The sequence below is a fragment of the Dendropsophus ebraccatus genome, chromosome 8, assembly GCF_027789765.1.
Source record: "Dendropsophus ebraccatus isolate aDenEbr1 chromosome 8, aDenEbr1.pat, whole genome shotgun sequence".
Lineage (NCBI taxonomy): Eukaryota > Metazoa > Chordata > Amphibia > Anura > Hylidae > Dendropsophus > Dendropsophus ebraccatus.
This window is the reverse complement of record NC_091461.1, coordinates 105,579,037-105,594,054: the sequence shown is the minus strand read 5'-3', so window position 1 is coordinate 105,594,054 and position 15,018 is coordinate 105,579,037. Positions and strand designations below refer to the sequence as shown.

Here is a 15,018-nt window from a genome sequence, read left to right as displayed (position 1 = left end):
AGCACGTCGTCCTGGAAGCAATGGAAACACGTTCTCCTGAGTGATGAATCACCTCTCACTATGTGCCAGTCTGTTGATGGAGTAATCTGGGTTTGGCACTACTGACTTCACAGTGCTCACTATAAGGGTAATGCTATGGGGCTGCTTTAGGGGTTGTGTTCTGGCAGCGTGCACCATACTGAGACATAGGGTGATTTTTCTGGGGTCTTTGCTTAAGCTCTCCCCCATCCAACACTTCTGGGAAAAAAAAGATGCCTATTACCAGTTGGACCTTCTCCCCAACATCAGGTCCTGACTTCACCAACGTGGCCCAGATTCCTCCAGACGCCACCAAAAATCTCCAAAGGCTTGGCGCATGAGGACACTCATGGTGGTAAAGTGCTGGGTAACATGGATAACATTTGGGTAAGGGGCTGGCACATGATTTCCGTTCTAGGACAGATCTCAGAACATAATTATTTTCTTTCCTTTCACCATAGAGGCACAAACACTTGATGGTGATGAACACACAAGGTGGCACAATAATCTTGGAACTTTTAGATGAATGAACATTGCAGAATTAGACTCTTCTCTTCTGAGAAGTCTGTTGCCTTGGCCGGGGAACCATGAGGGCACTACCCACTCTCAGTTACATGCTTCAGCACCACAACATGCACAGGTAACATCACCTCTAAACTTTTCAAGGGCTGGCGCTGATACTGGCTGCTCCCGTTGCAAGCTGGCAGGCATGGAGACTTACCTTGCCAGCATAGCGCCATGCCCACTTGACACCAAGCTGTTTCCACTGTTTGAAAGATACGCCAGTCGCATAGATGCCGATTCCCCCTCTAAGTGTAAACTCAGACCGTTACAGCATCTTTAGATACATTTAAACCACCAATAAATTGGTGTAAAGTGGTTATTAAAAATTAGAAACAAAAACACCACTTGTTTCTTCCACAAACAGCACCTCTCCTGTCCTCAGTTTGGGTGTGGTACTGCAGCTCAGTTCCATTGAAATGAATTGAGCTAAATTGTAATACCACACACAACCTGAGGACAGAGGTGGTGCTGTTTTTACTAGAAACTAGTGGGGTTTTTTTTTATTGTGAATAACACCTTTAATCTGAAATTTTCACCAAGATTTGGAGTACTCTGGCGAAAAAACATATTTTCAAATCATGGTGTCAGAAAGTTATAAAAATTTCCAAATTACTTCTATTTAAAAAATCTCAATCCTTCAAGTACTTATCAGCTGTTGTATGTCCTGCAGGAAGTGGTGTATTCTTTCCAGTCTGACACGGTGCTTTCTGCTGCCATCTCTGTCTGTGACAGGAACTGTGCCGAACAGGAGAGGTTTTCTATGGGGATTTGCTCCTGCAGAGAGCACTGTGTCAGACTGCAAAGAAAGTAAGTTTCTTTGCTGCTTATAGGTGGATCTCCTGGTCTACAGCTCAAGGCATTGTCACCTGACTCCCTCATCCAATCACATTAGAGTTCCAATGTATTCATTGCTGCTCGACACAAAAATTATGGAAAGGACTTTTGGTTGTTTTTTGCGCTATGGCGGTCACTATATCATTAACAGGTTCTATTACAGGGATCTTTGCTCTGTCACTTGACTCTCTCTTTGCTGAGTGTGATGACTTCCCCACTTCCCATATATTTCAGCGCCGGCTCTAATCCCCATCACTTCTGTACACAGATCAGCCGCTCGCTCTGCACATGTTGAGTTGTGTTTGCAGCAACAGTCTCTAAGCTATTATTGACTTGTTTGTTAATCCGGACAAACTGCTTTTACTTCCTACTGAGTACAAACAAAAAAAGATTTGTCCAACAAAGGAGCCTAAAGCAGTGTGTGATCTGATTGCCGAGGCTGCTGACTACCATGGTGTCTCCTACTCACTGCGGCTGTGAAGTGTCTCCAGGTTCCAGAACTTGAGGATTCTCGAACAAAACCTTGGAACCATGACCACTGCAAGTCCTGTGCTGTTCCCATCTATTACCCCCCAGGGGCACTTTGCAAACCCTTACGCTGTAGAAGTGCTAAAGACCAAGAAAGATGAGATCATCGAAGGCATCAAGAACCCCGAAGAGCTCATCAACCTTCTTGTAGACCTTGGAATCTTCTCTACAGATAAGAAAATGGTGATGTCCTACTACAGGACCAGGACAGAGAAGAATACCCGGCTGGTGGACATCTTGTTGTCTAAAGGTGAGAGGGCTTGTCGCCTCTTTTTCTACCCCTGTCTTAAGAAGATAGAGCCAGGGTTATACAACAATGTCAAAAGTTACGTCAACCACGTCAATGACACGGTTGGAGATGGGAGAAGACAACTGGTGGGGTATCTGCTGGAGAGGGATAAGGGGGACACACAAGCTCCAGTCATCGAACCACCAGAAAAAATTCCCCGTAAGGAGGATTTGCCCAAGAAAGTTAAAAAAGAGACTCAAAAACCAAGTGTCCAAGTCAAGGAGAAGAAGAGTCCTCAAAGGGAGACTCCGAGAAAGCCTCAACCAGAGACCCCCAGACAGAAGGTGGCTCAGTCATCCATTGGGGTCTTTGATGCCGTCATGAAGGGCGACCTCTCCGTATTGGAGTCAATTCTTAAGAGTTCTGATGTCAATGCCGTAAACTCATCTGGAGATACTCTGTTACATGTAGCCGCCTCTCATGGCCATGTCCCCGTCATTGAATTCTTGCTCTTGAAAGGTGCCAAAGTAGACGCCAAAGATAAAAAACAAAGAACGCCGCTGCATCGGGCAGCTGAGAACGGCCATGTAGAGGCTGCAAGGGTTTTACTCCAAGCTGGAGCCAACATGTACACCCTGGACAGTGACTCTCAGTCGGCTCTAAACCTGGCGGCTCTGAACAATCACCACCATCTGCTTAAACTCTTCCTTCAAGAGGAAGGGAAACGCTACAAAAATAGATCCAACTTTTTGCACCTGGAAGCTGCCAAAAACAATAGTCGTCTGGTGGAGATTCTTCTGAAGAATGGCGCCAATGTGGATAGTATGGACGAAAAGAAGAAAACGCCCTTATACCATGCCGTGTCTGGCGGCCACGAGGCTACGGTTAAAGTGTTACTGGAGGCTGGCGCCACTATTGACCCCAGCATCATAGACATCGCCTTTGGTACCAACAATGAACACATTTTCAGCCTCCTCCTCCAATACTCCAAGGGTCTCTCCCCCGACACCATGATCTCCGCCATGTTCAAAGCCACCAAGCTGAACCTTTATAATATCATCAAGGCTTTGATTGATAAAGGCACGGATGTGAACGCGAAGAATGACATCCAGTATACGCCTCTTCTCCTGGCGGCGGAACTGGGCAAGTCGGAGGCGGCCCAGGTGCTTATAGAGAAAGGGGCGCACATGGATGACCGGACGCCCAATTTAAATACAGCTTTACACCTGTCTGTCCAAGGGGGAGATGTTCCCACCACAAGATTGCTGCTCCGAAAGGGCATTAATGTTAATATTACCGGAGGGGGAGACCAGACTCCCCTTCACATGGCGGCCTACCATAACAAACCAGAGTTGAGTGAAATTTTGCTTTCAGCTGGTGCCAATGTGAATGCGGTCAGCAGGGAATCAGTGACTCCATTGCATCTCGCCAGCCAGAGGAACAATGTCGATGTTGCCCGAAATCTCCTAGAGCACAAAGCCAATGTGAACGCCAAAGACAAGCAGTCGAGGACGCCATTACACATGGCAGCAGAGGGAGGCGGGATGGATCTGGTGCAGCTACTCCTCAAACACAAGGCAGACCCCAATGCTACCGACAAGGATAAGAAGACTCCACTCCACATTGCAGCCGCAGAGGGAAACTCTGAGATGGTGGCGGCTTTGCTTGGCAGCCAGGCCAGGTATGGGGTGAAGGACATGGACGGCTGTACCCCCATCCATTACGCCACCATCTCTGGTAACACTGACATTGTCAAATCTTTACTAAAAGCTGGAAAAAATAAAAACCGGGAGGATAAAAACGTCTGGAGGAAAACGCCCCTGCACCTGGCCGCTGAGCATGGGCACAGTGACATCATCCAGCTGCTGCTAACCAGCGGGGCCCCCATAGACCCCCTGGATAATAACCGGGACACCCCGCTGCACTGTGCCTGCAGATCCGGTCACCTGACCTCAGTGCAGACCCTTGTGGGCTGGACCCAGGGACAAAAAGCCAACTTACAGGCCACCAATAGCTTGAAGAAGACCCCGCTGCAGGTGGCCGAAGCTGGAGACACCGACAGTCACCAGCAGGTGGCGACAATACTGAAGAAGAAGATGCTGATAATTAAATAGAAATATGAGTAATAAGAGAGGAGACTTGGCAGCGTTCATCAAAAGTTCCCCAACTCTCTAATGGACTTTTATCATTTTCAAGATCTCTGCTTCCTGTCAGTGAATGGTAACATTGTTTATTCACATAGTTTTTCATGTATATTCTGCATAATGATTCAAAGGACAACAGAATTGTTTATATTCAGGCAGGACAGAGCTTATACTTCTCACAGCTGAAGGTTTGTTACAGTTGTAGCCAGGTTACACAATCTTCTATGAGCTACACACATCAGCAGTTCAAATCTCTCCCCTGTCTTGAAGCTTCGTTACAATGTGTCAGTCTGGGGTCCAGGCAAATAAGTGACACAGACTGATACATTGCAGCAAACTCTGAAAACAGGATAAATATCTGCCGCTGATTCGTGGCAGAGTCCTGGAAAACATGTATACAGCCACAGGTTGTATCCATGTTTTCCTGGCAGCCCTAGGGCAGCATCCAACATCTGCCGCTGCGGCGGGGAATCAAATGCTGAGCGTTTGGATAACGTTGCTGAACCCAAACCTGACAGGTTTACTCAACACTACTACTGATGTATTAATACTGGATACAATTGTAACAAACCCTCAGCTGTGAGAAGTTTGTAGAGTTTCTGCCTTTAGATGAAGACAGGAATGTTCTCATTGGCTGACAGCAAGCCGAGATTTTAAAAATGGTGAGGAATTGAAATACAGAAGGTCAGAATTATTATTCCCACCTAATAATGTAAAAATGGCGCAGTATTACACTGTCTAGTCTATACTTTTGGAGCACAAAGTGGCTTGCGAGCCGGGGTAAGCCACTTCCCTTGTCGGCAGTGTCTTTAAAGCAAATGTACCATCAGTACATTTGCTTTAAGTTTTGCACATGGATAGAATGGCGCAGGTGCAGGGAAGCCAGTGCCGCAATCCTTTTTTTGTACTCCCGGGCGCCGGCCAGGGGTGAAGCGCTGGAGGTAGGCCTCTCTATGATGCGACTCCATTGATTCTAATGGAACAGCGTCATAGAGAGGCGGGGTATTTTCTCCCACTGGGGGGGCGGACGGCCACCTCCAGTGCTTCACCCCTGACCGGCGCCCGGGAATAGAAAGGCGCTGTACGTGGAAACTGAACTGTGGTTCAAAAAAAGGACTGCGGCACTGGCTCCCTTGCGATGGCGCCGTTCTATCCATGTGCAAAACTGACGGTACATTCTCTTTAAAGCGCATAATAAATGTGAAGCAAAAACAATGCCCACCAACCCAGTGTACGCCAAAAGGACGCCCTCATAGATATGTTCACTGTGTGCCCCAGGAGCATTACAGTAAGGTAACTGAAAAGACCACCCCCTGCAGAGGAAAAGGAATATAAGGGGGGTGCAGCAAAATGCAATAGGAATCCCATACTGCAGCAATATCTCTATTTGCATCTTATGCCACAGTAATTCCTTAGAATGGTGTCTTCCAGTATGTTCTGTACTGAGCAATATGCAATTATTATAATTTACTCTATGTACTATGAATTATGGCACTGTTGCCGACCCTGCAGCTCTTGCAGAACTACAACTCCCAGCATGGTGTTTTTGGTTTAGTTGTAGTTTTACAAAATCTGCAGCAGGTCCCCAGGATGAGGATTATTGACTTCAGGTATTGGCTTTCTGATCAGTACCGATCTTTGACCAGCAGGAGCCGCTGTTGCTATTGATATTTCTAACGTTGTCAAAGACAAATTATAATAGCAACAGTGCCACCTGCAGGTGAAAATACGTTATTACATGTTATTCCTCTATTACTTCTGTAATATTGCTCTCCAACCGCATGATGGGAGTTGTAGTTTAGCAACATCTGGAGAGTCTTGGGTTGGAGGACATTGTGGTAATATAACAGTTTTGTGTAAGGGGAGGGCAGTATTTACAGCATGTATTATATTATATATAGAGTAAAGTTTTGTTACTGCTGTATAAGCCTCGAGTGTTCATTGTTTCTTCATTCAGCTGTAAATTAAGTTTTCATCGAGTTTATGAATTAAGAATTCGTCCTTATAATAAATCCAGCCAGGCTCACAGAGCATTGTCTAGAAATGGGTGGCTGCAGGAGGACGTTTTACGCATGGCCACGCCCTCTCGCTGCTGATTGGCGATTAGGGTAAAGAAGCGTCTTGTAGTCAGGACAACGAACTCTCCGCCCATTTCACGTCAGGTGACCAGGATGTCAGCTGACCGGAAGTGAAAGTAAACATGGCGAGGAACGAGGAGAAGCAGCTGGGGAAACTGAATCGACTGTGGCTGCAGAAGCAGAAGGAAGGTGAGAGGAGACCCCTGTGTGCCCCCCGGGGAGGTGAGGAGACCCCGGCCCCCCTGTGTGCCCCCCGGGGAGGTGAGGAGACCCCGGCCCCCTGTGTGCCCCCCGGGGAGGTGAGGAGACCCCGGCCCCCTGTGTGCCCCCCGGGGAGGTGAGGAGACCCCGGCCCCCTGTGTGCCCCCCGGGGAGGTGAGGAGACCCCGGCCCCCTGTGTGCCCCCCCCCGGGGGAGGTGAGGAGACCCCGGCCCCCTGTGTGCCCCCCCCCCCCGGGGGAGGTGAGGAGACCCCGGTCCCCTGTGTGCCCCCCCCCGGGGGAGGTGAGGAGACCCCGGTCCCCTGTGTGCCCCCCCCCGGGGGAGGTGAGGAGACCCCGGCCCCCTGTGTGCCCCCCCCCCCCCCGGGGGAGGTGAGGAGACCCCGGCCCCCTGTGTGCCCCCCGGGGAGAGGAGGAGACCCCGGCCCCCTGTGTGCCCCCCCCCCCCCCGGGGAGGTGAGGAGACCCCGGCCCCCTGTGTGCCCCCCGGGGAGGTGAGGAGACCCGGCCCCCTGTGTGCCCCTCTCCCCGGGGAGGTGAGGAGACCCCGGCCCCCTGTGTGCCCCCCGGGGGAGGTGAGGAGACCCCGGCCCCCTGTGTGCCCCCCGGGGGAGGTGAGGAGACCCCGGCCCCCTGTGTGCCCCCCGGGGAGGTGAGGAGACCCCGGCCCCCTGTGTGCCCCCCGGGGGAGGTGAGGAGACCCCGGCCCCCTGGGGAGGTGAGGAGACCCCGGCCCCCTGTGTGCCCCCCGGGGGAGGTGAGGAGACCCCGGCCCCCTGTGTGCCTCCCGGGGAGGTGAGGAGACCCCGGCCCCCTGTGTGCCCCCCCCCCCCCGGGGAGGTGAGGAGACCCCGGCCCCCTGTGTGCCCCCCCCCCGGGAGGTGAGGAGACCCCGGCCCCCTGTGTGCCCCCCCCCGGGAGGTGAGGAGACCCCGGCCCCCTGTGTGCCCCCCCCCCCCCCCGGGGGAGGTGAGGAGACCCCGGCCCCCTGTGTGCCCCCCCCCGGGAGGTGAGGAGACCCGGCCCCCCGGGGGAGGTGAGGAGACCCCGGCCCCCTGTGTGCCCCCCGGGGGAGGTGAGGAGACCCCGGCCCCCTGTGTGCCTCCCGGGGAGGTGAGGAGACCCCGGCCCCCTGTGGGCCCCCCCCCCCCGGGGAGGTGAGGAGACCCCGGCCCCCTGTGTGCCCCCCCCCGGGAGGTAAGGAGACCCCGGCCCCCTGTGTGCCCCCCCCCCGGGAGGTGAGGAGACCCCGGCCCCCTGTGTGCCCCCCCCCCCCGGGGGAGGTGAGGAGACCCCGGCCCCCTGTGTGCCCCCCCCCCGGGAGGTGAGGAGACCCGGCCCCCTGTGTGCCCCCCCCCCGGGGAGGTGAGGAGACCCCAGCCCCCTGTGTGCCCCCCCCCGGGGAGGTGAGGAGACCCCGGCCCCCTGTGTGCCCCCCGGGGGAGGTGAGGAGACCCCGGCCCCCTGTGTGCCCCCCGGGGAGAGGAGGAGACCCCGGCCCCCTGTGTGCCCCCCCCCCCCGGGGAGGTGAGGAGACCCCGGCCCCCTGTGTGCCCCCCCCCGGGAGGTGAGGAGACCCGGCCCCCTGTGTGCCCCCCCCCCCGGGGAGGTGAGGAGACCCCGGCCCCCTGTGTGCCCCCCGGGGGAGGTGAGGAGACCCCGGCCCCCTGTGTGCCCCCTGGGGAGGTGAGGAGACCCCGGCCCCCTGTGTGCCCCCCGGGGGAGGTGAGGAGACCCCGGCCCCCTGTGTGCCCCCCGGGGGAGGTGAGGAGACCCCGGCCCCCTGTGTGCCCCCCCCCGGGAGGTGAGGAGACCCCGGCCCCCTGTGTGCCCCCCCCCGGGAGGTGAGGAGACCCCGGCCCCCTGTGTGCCCCCCCCCGGGAGGTGAGGAGACCCGGCCCCCTGGGGAGGTGAGGAGACCCCGGCCCCCTGTGTGCCCCCCGGGGGAGGTGAGGAGACCCCGGCCCCCTGTGTGCCTCCCGGGGAGGTGAGGAGACCCCGGCCCCCTGTGTGCCCCCCCCCCCCCGGGGAGGTGAGGAGACCCCGGCCCCCTGTGTGCCCCCCCCCGGGAGGTAAGGAGACCCCGGCCCCCTGTGTGCCCCCCCCGGGAGGTGAGGATACCCCGGCCCCCTGTGTGCCCCCCCCCCCCCCCGGGGGAGGTGAGGAGACCCCGGCCCCCTGTGTGCCCCCCCCCGGGAGGTGAGGAGACCCGGCCCCCTGTGTGCCCCCCCCCCGGGGAGGTGAGGAGACCCCGGCCCCCTGTGTGCCCCCCGGGGGAGGTGAGGAGACCCCGGCCCCCTGTGTGCCCCCCGGGGAGAGGAGGAGACCCCGGCCCCCGGTGTGCCCCCCCCCCCCCGGGGAGGTGAGGAGACCCCGGCCCCCTGTGTGCCCCCCCCCGGGAGGTGAGGAGACCCGGCCCCCTGTGTGCCCCCCCCCCCCCCCCCCCGGGGAGGTGAGGAGACCCCGGCCCCCTGTGTGCCCCCCGGGGGAGGTGAGGAGACCCCGGCCCCCTGTGTGCCCCCCGGGGAGGTGAGGAGACCCCGGCCCCCTGTGTGCCCCCCGGGGAGGTGAGGAGACCCCGGCCCCCTGTGTGCCTCCCGGGGAGGTGAGGAGACCCCGGCCCCCTGTGTGCCCCCCCGGGGAGGTGAGGAGACCCCGGCCCCCTGTGTGCCCCCCCCCGGGAGGTGAGGAGACCCCGGCCCCCTGTGTGCCCCCCCCCCGGGAGGTGAGGAGACCCCGGCCCCCTGTGTGCCCCCCCCCCCGGGGGAGGTGAGGAGACCCCCGGCCCCCTGTGTGCCCCCCCCCGGGAGGTGAGGAGACCCGGCCCCCTGTGTGCCCCCCCCCCCCCGGGGAGGTGAGGAGACCCCAGCCCCCTGTGTGCCCCCCCCCGGGGAGGTGAGGAGACCCCGGCCCCCTGTGTGCCCCCCGGGGGAGGTGAGGAGACCCCGGCCCCCTGTGTGCCCCCCGGGGAGGTGAGGAGACCCCGGCCCCCTGTGTGCCCCCCGGGGGAGGTGAGGAGACCCCGGCCCCCTGGGGAGGTGAGGAGACCCCGGCCCCCTGTGTGCCCCCCGGGGGAGGTGAGGAGACCCCGGCCCCCTGTGTGCCTCCCGGGGAGAGGAGGAGACCCCGGCCCCCTGTGCCCCCCCCCCCCCGGGGGAGGTGAGGAGACCCCAGCCCCCTGTGTGCCCCCCCCCCGGGGGAGGTGAGGAGACCCCGGCCCCCTGTGTGCCCCCCGGGGAGAGGAGGAGACCCCGGCCCCCTGTGCCCCCCCCCCCCCCCCGGGGGAGGTGAGGAGACCCCAGCCCCCTGTGTGCCCCCCCCCCCCGGGGGAGGTGAGGAGACCCCAGCCCCCTGTGTGCCCCCCCCCCCCCCCGGGGGAGGTGAGGAGACCCCGGCCCCCTGTGTGCCCCCCGGGGAGAGGAGGAGACCCCGGCCCCCTGTGTTCCCCCCCCCCCGGGGAGGTGAGGAGACCCCGGCCCCCTGTGTGCCCTCCCCCGGGAGGTGAGGAGACCCCGGCCCCCCGTGTGCCCCCCCCCTCCCGGGGAGGTGAGGAGACCCCAGCCCCCTGTGTGCCCCCCCCCCCCCCCCCCCGGGGAGGTGAGGAGACCCCGGCCCCCTGTGTGCCTCCCGGGGAGGTGAGGAGACCCCGGCCCCCTGTGTGCCTCCCGGGGAGGTGAGGAGACCCCAGCCCCCTGGGGAGGTGAGGAGACCCCGGCCCCCTGTGTGCCCCCCGGGGGAGGTGAGGAGACCCCGGCCCCCTGTGTGCCCCCCCGGGGAGGTGAGGAGACCCCGGCCCCCTGTGTGCCCCCCCCCCCCCCGGGGAGGTGAGGAGACCCCGGCCCCCTGTGTGCCCCCCCCCGGGAGGTGAGGAGACCCCGGCCCCCTGTGTGCCCCCCCCCCCCCCCCCCCGGGGAGGTGAGGAGACCCCAGCCCCCTGTGTGCCCCCCCCCCCGGGGAGGTGAGGAGACCCCGGCCCCCTGGGGAGGTGAGGAGACCCCGGCCCCCTGTGTGCCTCCCGGGGAGGTGAGGAGACCCCGGCCCCCTGTGTGCCTCCCGGGGAGGTGAGGAGACCCCGGCCCCCTGTGTGCCCCCCCGGGGAGGTGAGGAGACCCCGGCCCCCTGTGTGCCCCCCCCCCCCCCGGGAGGTGAGGAGACCCCGGCCCCCTGTGGGCCCCCCGTGGAGGTGAGGAGACCCCGGCCCCTGTGTGCCCCCCGTGGAGGTGAGGAGACCCCGGCCCCCTGTGTGCCCCCCGTGGAGGTGTGGAGACCCCGGCCCCTCTGTGCTGTGTGCCCCCCGTGGAGGTGCGGAGACCCCGGCCCCTCTGTGCTGTGTGCCCCCCGTGGAGGTGCGGAGACCCCGCCACCTCTGTGCTGTGTGCTCCCCGTGGAGGTGCGGAGACCCTGGCCCCTATGTGCTGTGTGCGGTTAAGTGAGGAGATCCCGGTCCTTCTGTGCTGTGTGCCCCCCAAGGAGGAGAGGAGATCCCAGCCTGGCTCTCACACTCATCCCTTGGTTCATTCTCTCCACAGAGGGACGGTTACGAGAAGTCTCCGGAGAGCGTCCACGTCTGGTGAGTGTATCCGAAGGGGAGGTGGGGGGAGGGAGGTGTGTGCCCTTTCTGCTTCATATACTGACCCCCGTGTTCTCTGTAGTCCGCTCTACACAGCGCAGCCGAGGTCCGGAGGTGGATACCCAGCATCAAGTCAGAGATGGAGTATTACCTAGAGGTTAGTGACCCCTGAGAGTGTGGCCCCTGGGGCCCTTTCACCTGTTACCATCACAGAGCCAAGAGACTTCTGCTTCAATTTCTGACCAGGTTCAGTATCTCCGCTTCTCTTAGGTTCTAATGTGGAGCAGGAACTTGTCCATACACCTTCAATAACGATGGTTCGGCCATCAGTTATATCCGTACTACTCATACACAGGAACGTACAGCTGAGTCTTTCTGTGTTCTCTATGGGGAGGGGCAGACCGCTCTGTTGGCCACTTATTTCCGTCAGAAGTGATTTTTCAGAATGAGAAAAAAGAAAAATAGCTAAAAGGTTACAAACTTTTTTTTTTTACATGTGACAAATGTTGTGACAAAAGGTGAAGGAGGTTAGACTGGGCAGGATCTGACAGCTGGGGCCCTATCTAGATGGTTGGCCCTTGGCCCTCCGTGTACTGACGGATCCCATCTCTCACCTTGCAGCAATCTCAGCTGATTCATTATTCAGACCGAAAGATTGAGGAATTCCAAGAAAAGATTGAAGCTCTGAAGAAGGAATACCAGCGCCATCTGTGGAAGCTACGCCACCTGGACCCCACCTGCAAGGAGCATCCTTGGAAACCGCGCGGGTACACAAGGAAGAGGACGGCCGACGGGAAGGTGCCAGCATGGGTGAACACAGGTGTGTATACGAATGCACAGGGTCTCTACCTGAGTGACAACCAATAAGGCCACCCAGCTTTTCCAGATTCCTCATTATACAGTGGTACCTCAGTTCTCAAACTTAATTGGTTCAGGAAGGCAGTTTGAGAACTGAACAGTGTTTTCCCATAGGAAATAATTTAAATGTGTTTTAACTGGTTCCAGCACCCACCAAAAATATTACCTACATTATCATTTATTACATTGAAAAGTGCCCAGGTAAATCAATGCAGTACTGTACATTTACAAGAAACATTCAATAAAACCAGCAATTATAATACAGTAGTGCCCTGACTGTACTACGACTGTACTGTATATGCACTCCAGCAGTCTTATACAGTACAGGATGGGAGATGGTGGTGCACTGACTGTACTACTACTGTGCTGTATATGCACTCCAACAATCTTTTACAGTACTGTAATGTATGTGAAGCCTCACCAGGTGCAACCCACCATCCACGCTAGCAAATACCGAGCAAAGTTTGAATTCTGAAAGTTACTTCCAGGACATTTATTAAGTCCGTCGTTTTTAACGTCTGGGTTACAAATGTCCCTGCAGCTTCGGAGCTCAGGGGATTTATGTAGAGGCGCATATAATTTACAATGCAGGCTTATGATTGTGGCAGTGTAACAGTAAAACAGTAGTGACTGTGGTATCTAAGTGGTTAGATAGCGGGAGACTGCCTGCTCTGCCACCCCATAGGTATGATCACCAGTGGGTTACCCCATCCACAGGATAGTAGATAAGTATCCAATCACGGGAGTAGAGGGGCTGTCCTGACCACTGGGACCTCTAACAATTTTATGATAGTTCCTTCTGTGACTGAAGCAGCAGTAAGACAAAGAGTCCAACATTTCACTTGGATGCTGTTGGACACCGGTCCCCTTTATCCGGCAGGCCGGCCGCACGAATCTGTGCTCGGCGTACCAAATCTACACCTGGTTCCAGCAGGTGTAGATTTGCATTGTGATTTGCGCTTGCAAGCAGGCGTAAATCATGATAAATTAGGCCATGCCAGAGGTTCCCTCCTCGTCACACCCCTGCAAGCTTCGCCAGCCCGCCCATCGGGCGTAGTGGAGGCGTACACCAGGGAGAAGTGGCGAATCTGCACCTTCTCCCTGGCCCACCTTTGATAATTGTCTTCAAGTCTTCTTGTCCACTTGGGGTTGTGGACCTTCCAGCGTGCATCTACCACCAAGCTGCATCATTTGGGACTACTAGTGCTGTTGGTCTCTCCTCACTCTGCTCCTGAAGCAGCGGTAAGGCATGGATTCTGGTACTAAAGCAGAGAACCAAGCGGTAGTGCGCATTCTTGACTTTTACAGAGGGACAAGGAGCCCCAGTCCTGTCATTAGGTGGGGGTATCCCAGACCCCCGCTGATCAGATACATCTCACCCATCCTTTTCATCTAGAATATACTGTCATCTTGGGATAACTCCTTTAAGGCTAACAGGAATGAAATTAGAGAATCTTTTTTTTTTCTGCATTAGGTGGACCCCCTGGTGATGCACCGCTCTCCACTCCCATCTTGTCTGACCCCAGTAAAGAGGTCAGTGACCCCGAGGAGGAGGAGGAGGAGGAGGAGGAAGGTGAGGATGAAAGTAGCTTCCAGAGCAGAGAGCATCAAGCAGTCGTGCCGGACCTTGGCGGTGTCGATGTTCAAGCTCAAGATGCTCCCTTAGAGTTCAGTAATGTCAGGTCTCATCCCAAGCACGTCTGGCTGAGGTCGTCCTATAACACAGGGGGAGAGACAGCAAAGAAACTTAAAGATATTCTCCTGTCTGACCATCCAGAGCAAAAGCGACTCAGTGCTGCAGGGAACAGCATGGTGGACAGGACTGACGATCAATCTGCTGGAGGGAAAAGCAAAGGGATCCTGGGCTTAGACTGTTACTCCTCTTCTGAGGAGGAAGACTGACATTCACACTGGCCGGGGGCCCTGGTGTTTAGGATGTGTTCAGCAGGAGACTGTTTTGTGGTCACGATGTGGAGGAATTATTTCAGTCTTGAATGAAGAAAACATGGGAGGAAGTCATGTGCTCTGCCATAAAGTTACCTGCTGGGAGACAGGTATATTTCAACTCCAGTGCACCCATGACAACACTTCCTGCCTGTACTTCAGGGCAGGTCCACACCAGTCTCCATAATACAAAGCAGTAAGATTGTGGATGGTGATTGGGATATACCAGAAGGCAGAACAGAGGCAGGAAGTGGTGAGCAGGAGTAGAAATGCTGTGAAGCTGTAGCCAAAGGCTTTCAAATGAGCAAGATATGATCTAGTTGTTGTTTACATTATACCAAGATTAACCCTTTCAGTCTGTGAGATGCAGAGTGTTACCCTGTCCCCATAGACTCACTGGAGGCAGAAAGTGCTGTGATGTATCTGAAGGTCTGTATAGCCTTCCAGTAGACTGGGTACAGGCTAATCTAAAGGGGTATAACCAAATCACAGACAGACAATGAGGGAGTAGAAACAATCACAGAGCAATGTGTTTGATGGAAGATTGACGATCAGCTGTAGGACAAGACAGAGAGAATGTCACAGAACAGCCGTGTGCCTGATGACTGGGGATATATACAGCAGAGCCTGGCCATTACTGAAGCGAGCTTTAATTTCAGGTTGTATGAGGTTAGAAACAGCGCCATTATTGTCCACAGGTTGTGTCTGGTGCTGGGGGAATAATGCGTTTACAACGGCAACCACCCAATGGCCTGGACACTAAAGGGTGAGATTATTTACAAAAAATAAAAATCATTGGAGTTTAAAGCCTTTGTTCATCATCAGGAGAAAGTGCAAGTTAATCTTCACATTACAGATGTACAGACCAAAACGAAGGAAGGTTAAAAAACCAAACACACATTCTGTATTATACTCCAGAGCTGCACTCACTATTCTGCTAGTGGGGTCACTGTGTACATACATTACTCATCCTGTACTGATCCTGAGTTACATCCTGTATCATACTCCAGAGCTGCACTCACTACTTACA

General features: G+C 56.6%; 2 protein-coding genes across 2 annotated transcripts; both read left to right on the top strand.

The window, feature by feature from the left end:
* The first annotated feature begins 1,936 nt into the window (after nucleotides 1–1,936).
* LOC138798801 (CARD- and ANK-domain containing inflammasome adapter protein-like) lies at nucleotides 1,937–4,663 on the top strand. The gene is made up of 2 exons (XM_069979404.1): nucleotides 1,937–2,415; nucleotides 2,479–4,663. The coding sequence occupies exons 1-2, from the start codon at nucleotides 1,948–1,950 to the stop codon at nucleotides 4,285–4,287; spliced, it is 2,277 nt and encodes a 758-aa protein (XP_069835505.1). The 5' UTR covers nucleotides 1,937–1,947; the 3' UTR covers nucleotides 4,288–4,663.
* Nucleotides 4,664–6,469: 1,806 nt separating this feature from the next.
* Nucleotides 6,470–14,795, top strand: LOC138798800 (uncharacterized). Its single transcript, XM_069979403.1, has 5 exons — nucleotides 6,470–6,584; nucleotides 11,146–11,186; nucleotides 11,269–11,343; nucleotides 11,808–12,006; nucleotides 13,519–14,795. The coding sequence occupies exons 1-5, from the start codon at nucleotides 6,518–6,520 to the stop codon at nucleotides 13,944–13,946; spliced, it is 810 nt and encodes a 269-aa protein (XP_069835504.1). The 5' UTR covers nucleotides 6,470–6,517; the 3' UTR covers nucleotides 13,947–14,795.
* Nucleotides 14,796–15,018: the final 223 nt, after the last annotated feature.